At 45.5% G+C, this 15,690-nt stretch overlaps 1 protein-coding gene across 3 annotated transcripts in view; it reads right to left on the bottom strand.

Moving 5' to 3' along the window:
* LOC128699158 (mothers against decapentaplegic homolog 3) overlaps positions 1–15,690 on the bottom strand; it is a 504,184-nt gene that overhangs the window by 296,285 nt on the left and 192,209 nt on the right. Inside the window, exon 4 of one of the 3 annotated variants that reach the window (XM_070096672.1) lies at positions 8,200–8,544. The exons of the other annotated variants lie outside the window; for them this stretch is intronic. Coding sequence (XP_069952773.1) covers positions 8,444–8,544 — 101 coding nt within the window. The 3' untranslated portion in view covers positions 8,200–8,443. Of the gene's footprint in view, positions 1–8,199; positions 8,545–15,690 lie in introns of those variants that run through there. 3 annotated transcript variants of the gene reach the window in all.

Here is a 15,690-nt window from a genome sequence, read left to right as displayed (position 1 = left end):
ACACACCTGACATCATAGCCCAGACATGCACCATCCCAGCTGACACACCTGACATCATAGCCCAGACATGCACCATCCCAGCTGACACACCTGACATCATAGCCCAGACATGCACCATCCCAGCTGACACACCTGACATCATAGCCCAGACATGCACCATCCCAGCTGACACACCTGACATCATAGCCCAGACATGCACCATCCCAGCTGACACACCTGACATCACAGCCCAGACATGCACCATCCCAGCTGACACACCTGACATCACAGCCCAGACATGCACCATCCCAGCTGACACACCTGACATCACAGCCCAGACATGCACCATCCCAGCTGACACATCTGACATCATAGCCCAGACATGCACCATCCCAGCTGACACCTGACATCATAGCCCAGACATGCACCATCCCAGCTGACACATCTGACATCATAGCCCAGACATGCACCATCCCAGCTGACACATCTGACATCATAGCCCAGACATGCACCATCCCAGCTGACACATCTGACATCATAGCCCAGACATGCACCATCCAAGCTGACACATCTGACATCATAGCCCAGACATGCACCATCCAAGCTGACACACCTGACATCACAGCTCAGACATGCACCCTTCCCAGCTGACACACCTGACATCACAGCTCAGACATGCACCCTTCCCAGCTGACACACCTGACATCATAGCCCAGACATGCACCATCCCAGCTGACACATCTGACATCATAGCCCAGACATGCACCATCCAAGCTGACACACCTGACATCACAGCTCAGACATGCACCCTTCCCAGCTGACACACCTGACATCACAGCTCAGACATGCACCATCCAAGCTGACACACCTGACATCACAGCTCAGACATGCACCCTTGCCAGCTGACACACCTGGCATCACAGCTCAGACATGCACCCTTCCCAGCTGACACACCTGGCATCACAGCTCAGACATGCACCATCCAAGCTGACACACCTGACATCACAGCTCAGACATGCACCCTTCCCAGCTGACACACCTGACATCACAGCTCAGACATGCACCATCCAAGCTGACACACCTGACATCACAGCTCAGACATGCACCCTTCCCAGCTGACACACCTGGCATCACAGCTCAGACATGCACCCTTCCCAGCTGACACACCTGACATCACAGCTCAGACATGCACCCTTCCCAGCTGACACACCTGGCATCACCGCTCAGACATGCACCCTTCCCAGCTGACACACCTGGCATCATAGCTCAGACATGCACCCTTCCCAGCTGACACACCTGGCATCACAGCTCAGACATGCACCCTTCCCAGCTGACACACCTGGCATCACAGCTCAGACATGCACCCTTCCCAGCTGACACACCTGGCATCACAGCTCAGACATGCACCCTTCCCAGCTGACACACCTGGCATCACAGCTCAGACATGCACCCTTCCCAGCTGACACACCTGGCATCATAGCCCGGACATGCACACTTTCCAGAAAATAAAGGAACTAAAACCGACGTCTCTAGAAGAAAGGAGCACTAGGAGACATATGATTGCAACATACCAGATACATACAAGACTCTGGAGGCTGGATAAGAACAGTGTTTGAAATGCGAGGACCAAGAATAAGGGTGAATAAATGAGGGAGAGAAACAAATTCGTCATGGGAAGGTCTTCATACGTCTGAGGGCAGTAGGAAGTAGAGTAAACTGGACCTTAGAGGTGAGCTTCATACACAGTTTTAAGATTAAGTATTACAGGGCCCAAGACGCCAGAAATATTTTTACGAAGACACGACTTCCGTAAACACAACATGATGAGCGCGCGCGCGCACACACACACACACACACACACACACACACACACACACACACACACACACACACACACACACACACACACACACGGCCAAGAGGCGGGGCCAGGAGCTGTGAATCGACCCCTGCAACCACAAATAGGTGAGTGCGCACACACACACACACACACACACACACACACACACACACACACACACACACACACACACACACACACACACACACACACACACACACACAGGGAATACTTGTCAGGAAGACAGCAGCGAGTAATGGTACGAGGCGAGGTGTCAGAGTGGGCACCTGTGACCAGCGGGGTCCCACAGGGGTCCGTCCTAGGACCAGTGCTGTTTCTGGTATTTGTGAATGACATGACGGAAGGAATAAACTCCGAGGTGTCACTGTTTGCAGATGACGTGAAGTTGATGAGAAGAGTTCATTCGATCGAAGACCAGACAGAAATACAAAGGGATCTGGACAGGCTGCAGACCTGGTCCAGCAACTGGCTCCTGGAGTTCAATCCCACCAAGTGCAAAGTCATGAGGATTGGGGAAGGGCAAAGAAGACCGCAGATGGAGTACAGTCTAGGGGGTCAGAGACTACAAACATCACTCAAGGAAAAAGATCTTGGGGTGAGTATAACACCAGGCACATCTCCTGAAGCGCACATCAACCAAATAACTGCTGCAGCATATGGGCGCCTGGCAAACCTCAGAACAGCATTCCGACATCTTAATAAGGAATCGTTCAGGACCCTGTACACCGTGTACGTTAGGCCCATATTGGAGTATGCGGCACCAGTTTGGAACCCACACCTAGCCAAGCATGTAAAGAAACTAGAGAAAGTGCAAAGGTTTGCAACAAGACTAGTCCCAGAGCTAAGAGGTATGTCCTATGAGGAGAGGTTAAGGGAAATCAACCTGACGACACTGGAGGACAGGAGAGATAGGGGGGACATGATAACGACTTACAAAATACTGAGAGGAATTGACAAGGTGGACAAAGACAGGGTGTTCCAGAGACTGGACACAGTAACAAGGGGACACAGTTGGAAGTTGAAGACACAGATGAATCAAAGGGATGTTAGGAAGTATTTCTTCAGCCACAGAGTAGTCAGGAAGTGGAATAGTTTGGGAAGCGATGTAGTGGAGTCAGGATCCATACATAGCTTTAAGCAGAGGTACGATAAAGCTCATGGTTCAGGGAGAGTGACCTAGTAGCGACCAGTGAAGAGGCGGGGCCAGGAGCTTGGACTCGACCCCTGCAACCTCAACTAGGTGAGTACACACACACACACACAACCCTCTTAACAAGCACATTTCTTAAGTATAAACAGGTGGTTATCAGCTTGGAGAGAAGCAATCAGAGTGGAATCATCTTGCTTGGCACTATTGCAGGTGCACCCCCTAGATACTGCGCGAATGCCTACCCCCGCCCCCCCATGCAACATGCAAGAACAGATTATACCATGTCAACACGGCAGGTTGCATCACGTCAATACGGCAGCTTGAAACACGTCAACGCAGCAGCTTGCAACACGTCAACACGTCATTTTACAATACGTAACCACGGGAGCAAGTTACCAATTATCTGCTAACAGCAGGATATAAGATGATGATAAGGCACTGTCAACAGTACTGAGCACGTTACGTATAACTGTCAACGTCAGGGTACAGTAAGTTACTGAGCCACTGTTAACGTCGGGGTACAGCAAGTTACTGAGCCACTGTTAACGTCGGGGTCAAGTAAGTTACTGAGCCACTGTTAACGTCAGGGTACAGTAAGTTACGGAGCCACTGTTAACGTCAGGGTACAGTAAGTTACGTAGCCACTGTTAACGTCAGGGTACAGTAAGTTACTGAGCCACTGTTAACGTAGGGGTACAGCAAGTTACGGAGCCACTGTTAACGTCAGGGTACAGTAAGTTACTGAGCCACTGTTAACGTCAGGGTCCAGTAAGTTACTGAGCCACTGTTAACGTCGGGGTACAGCAAGTTACTGAGCCACTGTTAACGTCGGGGTCAAGTAAGTTACTGAGCCACTGTTAACGTCAGGGTACAGTAAGTTACGGAGCCACTGTTAACGTCAGGGTACAGTAAGTTACGTAGCCACTGTTAACGTCAGGGTACAGTAAGTTACTGAGTCACTGTTAACGTAGGGGTACAGCAAGTTACGGAGCCACTGTTAACGTCAGGGTACAGTAAGTTACTGAGCCACTGTTAACGTCAGGGTCCAGTAAGTTACTGAGCCACTGTTAACGTCGGGGTACAGCAAGTTACTGAGCCACTGTTAACGTCAGGGTACAGTAAATTACTGAGCCACTATTAACGTCGGGGTGTAGCAAGTTACGGACCCACTGTTAAAGTCAGGGTACAACAAGTTACGGAGCCACTGTTAACGTCGGGGTGTAGCAAGTTACGGAGCCACTGTTAAAGTCAGGGTACAACAAGTTACTGAGCCACTGTTAACGTCGGGGTGTAGCAAGTTACGAAGCCACTGTTAACGTCAGGGTACAGCACGATACCAAGAGAGAACGCGGCGTGGACACACCTTATCCCGGGACAGTGTTTGTTAACCCATCAGCCAGATAAGCAGTTACGATCTTGCAGGCGTCCCACTGGGTTAACTTCTGCACGGTCAACGCCTAAATTAAAAGTGTATCACTTATCCTATGCAAGGTTAACCCAGCATAAATTAGTTTATATAGTTAACCTGGATTACATTAGCTATACGAACTTGGAAGGCAACACCTAACATAGTGTGAGTTTGTCAAGACATGTAACACAATAACAACAATAATAATAATAATAATAATAATAATAATAATAATAATAATAAAGTGAATACACAAATTATGGGCAATTTATATAGTTATTGGTATATATTATACACAAATGTATAAATCAGATACACCTCCAACGTTTAATTTTTTTTATTGTTAAACGTTTCGCTCACCAATGAGTTGATGAAGCGCCTGTTGAGCTCCTGCCCCTTGTACCAAGAACCCTTCATCGGCGACCAGGCAGTGTTAGAGGCAAACTCCGACACTGCAGGTACGACCAAGCAAAGAGGCCAGGAATCAGTGAGACAGATCAGTGGTGTGTGTGTGTGTGTGTGTGTGTGTGTGTGTGTGTGTGTGTGTGTGTGTGTGTGTGTGTGTGTGTGTGTGTGTGTGTGTGTGTGTGTGTGTGTGTAGGAGACGAGGCCAGGAGCTGAGTCTTGACAAACACACGTGGATGAGAGCCTCCCTAGAAGGGTTTCCTGGTGAAAGAAGGTGTAGGCACCTCCAGAATGAAGAAGCCAGAGCGGGACATTGGGGTATGTTAGATGTATAAGGTCTGAGCTCACCGCTGACCGGTCCTAAGTCACATTCCCAGACGAATTTTCTTGCCCGTGTTGTTTTTGGTTGTCGGTGGTGGTGTGGAGGTCGTGGTGTGGTGCGGAGGTGGTAGTGTGGTGGTGGTGGTGTGGTGGTGGTGTGGAGGTGGCGTGGAGGTCGTGGTGAGGTCGTGGTGTGGTGGTGTGGAGGTGGTGTGGAGGTCGTGGTGGTGTAGAGGTCGTGGTGTGGAGGTCGTGGTGTGGTGTGTCAGTGGTAGTGTGGTGGTGGTGGTGGTGTGGAGGTGGTGGTGTGGTGTGTCGGTGGTAGTGGTGGTGGTGTGGAGGTGGTGTGGTGGTCGTGGTGTGGAGGTGGTGTGGTGGTGTGGAGGTCGTGGTGTGGTGCGTCGGTGGTAGTGTGGTGGTGGTGGTGGTGTGGTGGTGGTGGTATGGAGGTCGTGGTGTGGTGTGGAGGTGGTAGTGTGGTGGTGGTGGTGGTGTGGAGGTCGTGGTGGTGTGGAGGCCGTGGTGTAGTGGTGTGGAGGTCGTGGTGTGGTGTGTCAGTGGTAGTGTGGTGGTGGTGTGGAGGTGGTAGTGTGGTGGTGATGTGGTGGTGTGTCGGTGGTGGTGGTATGGAGGTGGTGTGGTGGTCGTGGTGTGGTGTGTAGGTGGTAGTGTGGTGGTGGTGGTGTGGTGTGTAGGTGGTAGTGTGGTGGTGGTGGTGTGGAGGTGGTAGTGTGGTGGTGTGGAGGTGGTAGTGTGGTGGTGGTGGTGGTGTTGGTGTGGTGGTGTTGGTGTGGAGGTGGTAGTGTGGTGGTGGTGGTGGTGTTGGTGTGGTGGTGCTGGTGTGGAGGTGGTAGTGTGATGGTGGTGTGGAGGTGGTAGTGTGATGGTGGTGTGGAGGTGGTAGTGTGGTGGTGGTGTGGAGGTGGTAGTGTGATGGTGGTGTGGAGGTGGTAGTGTGATGGTGGTGTGGAGGTGGTAGTGTGGTGGTGGTGGTGTGGAGGTGGTAGTGTGGTGGTGGTGGTGGTGTGGTAGTGGTGTGGTGGTGGTGTGGTGGAGGTGTGGTGGAGGTGGTGGTGTGGTGGTGGTGTGGTGGAGGTGGTGGTGTGATGGAGGTGGTGTGATGGTGGTGTGGAGGTGGTGTGGTGGAGGTGGTGTGATGGTGGAGGTGGTGGTGTGATGGTGGTGGTGGTGGGGTGGTGGAGGTGGTGTGGAGGTGGTGTGGTGGTGGTGGTGTGGTGGTGGTGGTGTGCTGGTGGTGTGGTGGTGGTGTGTTGGTGGTGTGGTGGTGGTGGTGTGGAGGTGGTGCGGTAGTGGTGGTGTGTCGGTGGTAATGTGTTGGTGGTGGTGGTGTGTTGGTGGTGGTGGCGTGTTGGTGGTGTGGTGGTGGTGTGTTGGTGGTGGTGGTGTGTTGGTGATGGTGATGTGTTGGTGGTGTGGTGGTGGTGTGGTGGTGGTGTGGTGGTGGTGTGTTGGTGGTGTGGTGGTGGTGTGGTGGTGGTGTGTTGGTGGTGTGGTGGTGGTGTGGTGGTGGTGGTGGTGGTGGTGGTGGTGTGGTGGTGGTGCGTCGGTGGTAGTGGTAGTGATGTGTTGGTGGTGGTGGTATGTTGAGGGTGGCGGTGGTGGTATGTTGAGGGTGGTGGTGGTGGTGGTGATTGTGGTGGTGTGGCGGTGGGCAGCAGTGGTGGAGATGTGGTGGTAGTGGTGGTATGTTATGGTGGTGGTGGTATGTTATGGTGGTGGTGGTATGTTATGGTGGTAATGTGGTGGTGGTGGTGGTGTGGTGGTGGTGGTGGTATTGTGGTGGTGGTGGTGGTATTGTGGTGGTGGTGGTGGTGGTGGTGGTGAGGCTGTTAGTAGTTTCCGTTGTTATTGCTGTGGTGGTGGTCGTGGTGAGGCTCTTAGTAGTTGTTGTTATAGTGGTGGTGAGGCTGTTAGTAGTAGTAGTAGTAGTAGTAGTAGTAGTAGTAGTAGTTGTAGTAGTAGTTGTTGTTGTTGTTGTGGTGGTGGTGGTGGTGAGGCTGTTAGTAGTTGCTGTTATTATTGTTGTTGTGGTGGTGGTGGTGAAGCTATTAGTACTTACTGTTGTTGTGGTGGTGGTTGTGGTGGTGGTGAGGCTGTTAGTAGTTGTTTTTGTTGATGTTGTGGTGGTGGTGAGGCTGTTAATAGTTGTTGTGGTGGTGGTGAGGCTGTTAGTAGTAGTAGTTGTTGTTGTGGTGGTGGTGGTGAGGCTGTTAGCTACGACTATTTATTATAGTGGCAACGTTTCGCTTTTCAGGAGCTTTCTCAAGCTGCGGTAATGGACACACACACACACACACACACACACACACACACACACACACACACACACACACACTTTCAGCATCAACACAAACAAGGAATTTATCACAAGTTTTCTCCTCTACACACTTGGCATTCTGTTTGTATATTTTCTTTTACAAGAATGGAGGGCGCTGTGCCTTGATTTAATTATCCTATTATCGATTCTGTCACCACTCAAATATAATTAATGTAAAATTCCTATGGATTCTTTCACATAGTAAATTACTCCATGATAAAGTTAATGAGCTACCTAAAGTGCCCTAAAGAAAGATGCAAGATATAATTATAGCACACCTGTGTCTAGCATTAGGAATACTATTAGGAGAGAAGTAAATAATAGAAGTGGATGTCACTGGAATGGAGTTAGAAGCCTGTGTGGTAGATCTATCACTCAGTATGACGGCATGAAGGTAGATAAGCATGTTTATGGAGCAACTTGTAAAGCCAAAAGACTGAGTGCCGTAGTAGTCAGGCTCAGGCTTGACTACAAATACCTCTGGCAGTTTGACGCACACGGATGATAATCAAACTAAAGCATGTGGTTAGCCTTAGGGTCACTTTCTTCAACACTATCCTTTAATTATCCACTTATTGAGGAATATGGAGACAGTGATATGTGAACTTATGAAAATAAGATACCAGATATAGTAAGCAAACTTCCTAAACTTGCTGGCCACAGTTAAGTCAATTGTTGATAAAAATAAAGATGTACTTCTGTTAACCCTTTTTTGGAACCTAGTTCCTAGGACTTTTGTTTATCTATATGCTCTTGCTCTACCATGAACATGATAGATATGTTGCGCACACTACACTAGCCACTACCGTTCACAGGATAGATATGGCGTGCACGATATACAAGCCACTTGGGCTGCTAAATCTCCAATCTGCATCCCGGAATCAACTAAAGATGGAGCGTAGGTAGACAGTGAAGAGTGGGTTAACATCGGCGAGGGACTTTCTTCCAAACACCTGTCACCTACATCCATACACCTGTCACCTACACCAAGGCCTTCAAGGATACCTTACCTGTACCATGATAACCAACCATCCTCCGCAACTTACCTGAACCGTGACAACCAACCATCCTCCACAACTTACCTGAAAGAAACGAGAGAGAAATTAAGATTACAGAACTACTAACCTTAACTAACGTTGATGAAATTACTGATAAACATTAATACTAAGATCACCATGACGCCAGATCTATATAGTACGCTGAGGGCAGTGGTCATGTGAGGTCATCCTGTCCTAAACTGTCTGAGAATTAGCATGGGGTGTTACCTAGCACCATGGCTTGCTGTAGTGTTTTAGAATCTCAGGTTAAAGTGTTGAAGGAGGTTCTACTTCTTCAGGAGGAAAATAGAAGACTGAAGCTTTGCCTAGATAGGTTTGGGAGTGTGAGATGGTTGGAGCTGGTTAGGAGGAAAAGGTTACCAGCAGTGAGCTGGAGAGTGGTAGCCGCTTTAAATGGCAAGTGGTTCACAATTCGGGAAGAAGCATCAAGATAAGGAAGGTTAATAAAGAAGATGTAAAGGTAGGAAATCGACTCTCTGTTCTCCAGGACGAGTGTACTTCAGTGGTTAGTGAGGTTAAAGGTACCACTGACTCCCCTGATAATCAAGGTAAGAATATTCTGATTGTGGGAGACTCTCAGGTAAGATATATGGACTGTGCTTTTTGTAACAGAGATAGGAAGGGCAGTGTGTGCCTCCCAGGAGCTGGTGTTGGTGACATACTCAGCAGGTTGGATAATATTATGTCAGGTAATGGGAACAAGCCCATTAATCTGTCTTAGTGCTGATGGAAATGACATCGGGAAGGACAGACAGGAGCTGCTGGATGTGTATAGGTCAGCCATAGATGTAGTCAGGTCTAAGGGAGGGATCCCAATCACATGCAGCATCTTTCCTAGAAGAGGAGTGGGCAATGAATGGATGTCTAGGGCAATTGTCATAAATTGCTGGCTAGACAGGTACTGCAAGGAACTTGCAATCCCATTCACTAATAACTGGGACAAATTCTATGGCAAACGTGATATGTATGCAAGGGATGGGTTCATCTCTCTGGGGGCCGAAGTGGTTGCATTAGCCAGCTCGATTGAGGGGGAGTCATTGATGAATTGTCTAGGACTTTAAACTGATAGATTATATACGAATGGGTGTTTGTGGGAAATAATCAAGCTGCAGTACTAGGGTTGAAAACAGCAGATATTACCAAGATATATCAGGGATATGTTTAAAAGACAATATTCAAAATAAAGTTGCTAGTAAAGGCAAAGCGATTGATTAACAACCAAAGAGAGATAGTAGAGGGCAACGACTGACTAGCTCCCTTAAGGTTAGCTATACAAATAGGAGGAGTCTAAGAAATAAGATAGATGAGCTAAGATTACTTGCAAGTGCAGATAATGTAGATACTATTGCTATAACAGAGACCTGGTTCAACCGGAAAGATAGAGAAATGCCTTCTGAATGCAACATACAGGGCTATTCCACACTGATAGGGTCAACAGGAAGGGTGGTGGAGTAGCGATGTATGTCAGAGATAATTTAAATTGGTGTGTTAGACAAGATATAAGATTAGAAACATCGGACACAGAATCTGTTTGGCTACAGTTTCTCGAGGGTCCTGAAAAATTTATTTTGGGTATGATTTATAGGTCCCCAAACCTTGATAGGGAGTGCAGAAAGCTGCTATGGGACAAAATTCATAAGGCATCTAGATATGAAAATGTTGTGTTAATGGGAGATTTTAACTTTAGACTAACTGATCGGAACAATGTGACAGGAAATCTCGAGTCCAGTGATGTTCTTGATATGATTCAGGATTGCTTTCTAAAACAGTTTGTGACAGAGCCAACTAGAGGAAACAACCTGCTTGACTTGGTTTTTGCCATCAATCACTAATTAATAATCTTGATGTTACCGATGAGCTTGGGGAAAGCAATCACAAATCAGTTCTCATATATCATGGAATTACCCAAATAATTGCAATCAACTCTGTCCCAGACTTCCGCTTGGCAGATTTCATGGGACCGAGAAATTACCTGGGTGGATTGAATTGGAATGACCTGAGTATGTGTCAGGTACGTGGTGATGGTTGCCAATATGACGTTTTTCAGAGCATAGTTTTACCTGCCAAGACAACTTATGTTCTGAGTAAGGTAATTAGATCTAACAAAAAATGATCCCAAATGGATAAACAATACATTAAAACATCTCGTTGGTCAAAAGAGAGGCATATATAGGTGTATTAAAAGAGTGGATAGGCAGTTAAGAAATCAATATATTCAATTAGAGAAATATAAACGGGAATACAAAAAGCAAAAAGGAATTATGAGGATTAAGTCGAAAGGGATTCGAAGACTAACCCAAAAGGGGTCTTTCAGGTATACAGAAGTAAGATTAGGGACAAGATAGGCCCACTTAAGAGTAACTCAGGTCAGATCACTGACAGTGATAAAGATGTGTGTGAAATAATCAACATTTACTTCCTCTCAGTTTTTACTCAGGAAGATACTAGCGAAATTCCAGAAATAAATTATGTAGAATAGGACGATAATAAACTATGCACAAGTGGAGTAACTAGTGACATGATCCTCAGACAGAGAAATTAAAACCTAACAAATCCCCAGGCCCTGATGAACTGTTTGCAAGGGTTTTAAAGGAATGTAGAGGAACTTAACAAACCTTTGGCTAATCTTTTCAACATATCACTATAATCTGGCATAGTGCCAGACAAGTGGAAACTGGCTTATGTAATAGCTATTTACAAAGTAGGAGACAGGTCCTTACCTTCAAACTATAGACCAATAAGACTTACCTCCACAGTGGGAAAATTTATGGAATCAGTAATTGCCGAGGAAATTCGTAGCTATCTTGAAAGGCATAAATTGATTAATGAATCTCAACATGGTTTTACAAAGGAGCGTTCCTGCCTTACGAATTTACTAACTTTTTTCACTAAGGTATTTGAGGGGGTGGATCATGGTACTGAATATGATATTATGTACATGGACTTCAGTAAGGCTTTCGGTAGAGTTCCACATCAGAGGCTACTGAGGAAACTTAAGGCACACGGAATAGGAGAAATTTTTTCCTAGGTAGAAGCGTGATTGATAAATAGGTAGCAGAGTGTTTGCATAAAGAGAGAGAAATCAGAGTAGTGGCACCTCACATGCGGTGTTTCACAAGGGTTAGTGCTGGCCCCCTTGTTGTTCACAATTTACATAAACGACATAGATGAAGGAATAAATAGCAACATAAGCAAGTTTGCTGATGACACCAATATAGGCCGTCCAATTCATTCTAACGAGGACATTAGAGCACTCCAGGAAGACTTGAATAGACTGATGCAGTGGACGGAGAAGTGGCAGATGCAATTTAATATAGACAAATGCAACGTTCTAAATGCTTGACAGGAAAATAACCATGCCACATATAAACTAAATAATGTAGATCTTAATATTGCTGATTGCAAAAAGGATTTAGAAGTTCTGGTTAGCAGTAATCTAAAACCAAGACAACAGTGCTTAAGTGTTCGCAGTAAGGCGAACAGAATTCTTGGTGTCATATCAAGAAGCATAAATAATAGAACTCCTCAGGTTGTTCAACTCTATATATCCTTGGTTAGGCCTCATTTAGATTATGCTGCAAGTTCTGGTCACCGTATTATAGAATGGGTATAAATGCTGACACAGTGGTCAGTCGAAAAAGACACAGTGGTCAGTCGAAAGAGACACAGTGGTCAGTCGTCACGTGAGTTCACAGACCCTGAGCTGCTTTGGGGATTAGCGTGGACGGTTACAAAGCATGGCTTGCTTCTGCAGTGTTTTAAAAATTGAGGTTGGAGAGTTGAAGGAGGAGGTCTTGCTTCTCCAGGAGGAGATTAGGAGGCTGAAGGTCCACCTCAATGGGTCTGGGAGAGAGTGTGAGGTGGCTGGAGTTGTGGGAAATGAGGCTTCTAGCAGTGAGGTGCAGTCTGTCTCTCGCTGTGAGGAGGCTGTAGGTGGGGAGGTAGCAACGGCTACCAGCAGTGAGGTGCAGCCCAGCACTTGCTACAAGTGGCGAGTGGCTCACAGTAATGGGAGGCGCATCAGAGTAAGGAAAGTTAAGAGTGAAGATCTGAAGGTAGGAAATCGCTTCTCTGTTCTTCAGGATGAATGTACTTCAGTGGCCAGTGAAGGTAAGGGTACTACTGCCCATGCTAATGGAGGTAAGCGCATTCTTGTGGTTGGTGACTCTCAGGTAAGATATATTGACCGTGCTTTTTGTAATAGGAATAAGAAGATGAGAGATAGAGTGTGCTTCCCTGGAGCTGGTGTTGGGGACATAGTCAACAGGCTGGATAATATCATGTCAGGTAATGGGAACAAGCCCATTATCTGTCTCAGTGCTGGTGGAAATGATATTGGGAAGGGTAGGAGAGAAGAGCTGCTAGATAAGTACAGGTCAGCTATAGATTTCATTAAGTCTAAGGGAGGGATCCCAATCATATGTAGCATCTTGCCTAGAAGGGGAGTAGGAAATGAATGGTTGTCTAGGGTAATTGGTGTAAATTGCTGGCTAGACAGATACTGCAAGGAACTTGCAATCCCATTCATTGATGTTACAAAAAACGCGATTCTAAAAGCTTAGAAATCTCCAGTGAATACTAGAAAGGACTGCCCTTCTAGCATCCAGCCTGTTACTGGGTTTTCGTAACAAGTAGTCAGTATCCTTGTCCAATTATCCATTAGAATTCAGTATGATTCAATAGTGCTTCAGGATTACAACTGGTAGGCTACTAACTAGAGAAATTAAAATTTAATAAATTTATTAAGTCTAGAGGTATATTATCAAATTAAATTAAATTAAATTAATCACAGTAATCAAAATAATATCACTTCTCTTGAGTACAATATTATTGTGCTGAAAGCACATATCACATTTATAATTCTTAAGTACCGTCTGGTACATTAACATTTAATATTACAAATATGTACAAGTTTGTGTGTATGTGTGTAAGTGCTCTAAGAAGTTCGTTATGTCTCAAGACTCGACTAGACTTAAACAAGTGACTGACAAAGTCCTCACATAAACTAACTTCTTGACCGACTGGCAACCAGAACAGTCTGCTTGAACAATAAAAAGAATGCTAAGCCCAATAGCAATATAACAAGCAACTGTGACACAGAATCAGGAACAAGGAGATAATATAACGACACTAAGTAGGGACCATCTGCATATCCTCCACAAGTCACAAAACTCCCATACTACTGAATCTAAGTTCAGCATAAGAAAATCCCCGACTGTGATAATACACAGATACCAGTACAAGTTAGGTCAGGACCTGAGTTGCTCAGAGTGTCTATGCGACACACAACCTCAGTACAACGTCGAAAATCACTAAGTCTATACAATGTTCTGTGAACAGAGTTCTAAGGAACTAATAAGAATAATGAGACAGAATCTGTCCAACCCCCAAGAGAGTCTAGAGCAGACTGAATACTTCAGGCGAGGTGAGGACACCCCCCCTCGATCACGTGATAGCTCCGTGGACAGTACTGCCCAGCAACAGAAGCCGGCAGAATAACGAACAAAGAGCGATAATTAAAGTAGTTAGACAATCAAGACTTGAACTGAGCACATAATATGTTACATCCTACCTAACAAAGGAAACTACGTCAAATAACAATATAAAGCAATACATTTACGATTTAGCTATTATCGCAAATATAAGCAATATAAAATTAAATGAAAAAGTAATAATTATATATATACATAATCATTGCAACCCATTCAGGGGTTGCAACAATTGACAACTGGAACAACTTTTATGGCAAACATGATATGTATGCAAGGGATGGGGTACATCTCTCTGGGGCTGGGGTGGTAGCACTTGCAGACTCAATCGAGAAGGCCATTGGTGAAATGCCTATGATTTTAAACTGATAGAAGATAGAGGTATGGGTGTGTGTGGGAAACAAGCAGGTTGCAACACTAGGGTTCGAAACAGTAAATGTATAAAAGGCATTCAGCATGAAGTTATAAATAAAAATAATACATCAGGTCAGCAAACAAAGGGGGACAGCAGAGGGCAGCAAGGGACTAGCTCCCTTAAGGTTTACTATATTAATAGCAGGAGTGTAAGAAATAAGATAGATGAGCTAAGATTAATTGCAAGTGCAGGAAACATAGATATTATTGCTATAACAGAGACCTGGCTCAATCTGAAAGATAGAGAGATGCCCTCTGAATGTCACATACAAGGCTATAAATTATTCCACACTGACAGGGTCAACAGGAAAGGTGGTGGAGTAGCGATTGTTAGACAAGATATAAAATTAGAAGCGTCAGCCACTGAATCTGTTTGGTTACAGCTTCTCGAGGGTCGAGAAAAACTAATTTTGGGTGTGATTTACAGGGCCCCAAATCTTGATAGGGAGTGCAGTAAACTTCTATGGGACGAAATTCGTAAGGCATCTACAAACGAAAATGTTGTGCTAATGGGAGATTTCAACTATAGACAGATTGACTGGAGCAATTTGACAGGAAATTTAGAGTCAGGTGACTTTCTTGATACGATCCAGGATTGTTTTTTAAATCAGTTTGTGACAGAGCCAACTATGGTAAATAACCTCCTTGACTTGGTTCTTGCCAGTAGGGAAACACTAATTAATAATCTTGAGGTTAATGATGAGCTTGGGGAAAGTGATCACAAATCACTCAGTTTTAATGTATCATGGAATTCCCCTAATAATGGCAATCAAGTCTCTGTCCCTGACTTCCGCTTGGCTGATTTCATAGGACTGAAAAATTACTTAGGTGGGCTGAACTGGAATGACCTGACTAAGGGTCAGGTAGGTGGTGATGGATGCCGATATGACGCTTTCCAGGGCATAGTTCTAGCTGCTCAGTCAAATTATGTTCCAAATAGGGAAATCAGATCAAACAAAAATGATCCTAAATGGATGAACAATAGATTAAAATATCTAATTGGTCAAAAGAGAGGCATATATAGGCAAATCAAAAGAGGAGAGGGGCAATTAAGAAATCGATATATTCAGTTAAAGAGAGAAATAAAAAAAGGAATTAGAAAAGCAAAAAGAGATTATGAGGTTAAAGTTACAAGAGATTCGAAGACTAACCCAAAAGGATTCTTTCAGGTATACAGAAGTAAGATCAGGGACAAGATAGGCCCACTCAAAAGTTCCTCGGGTCAGCTCACTGACAGTGATAAGGAAATGTGTAGAAGTTTTAACAC

This window comes from Cherax quadricarinatus, chromosome 54, assembly GCF_038502225.1.
Source record: "Cherax quadricarinatus isolate ZL_2023a chromosome 54, ASM3850222v1, whole genome shotgun sequence".
NCBI classification, from domain to species: Eukaryota; Metazoa; Arthropoda; class Malacostraca; order Decapoda; family Parastacidae; genus Cherax; species Cherax quadricarinatus.
Note: the sequence above shows the minus strand (reverse complement) of the source record. Positions and strands in the feature narration are given on the sequence as shown.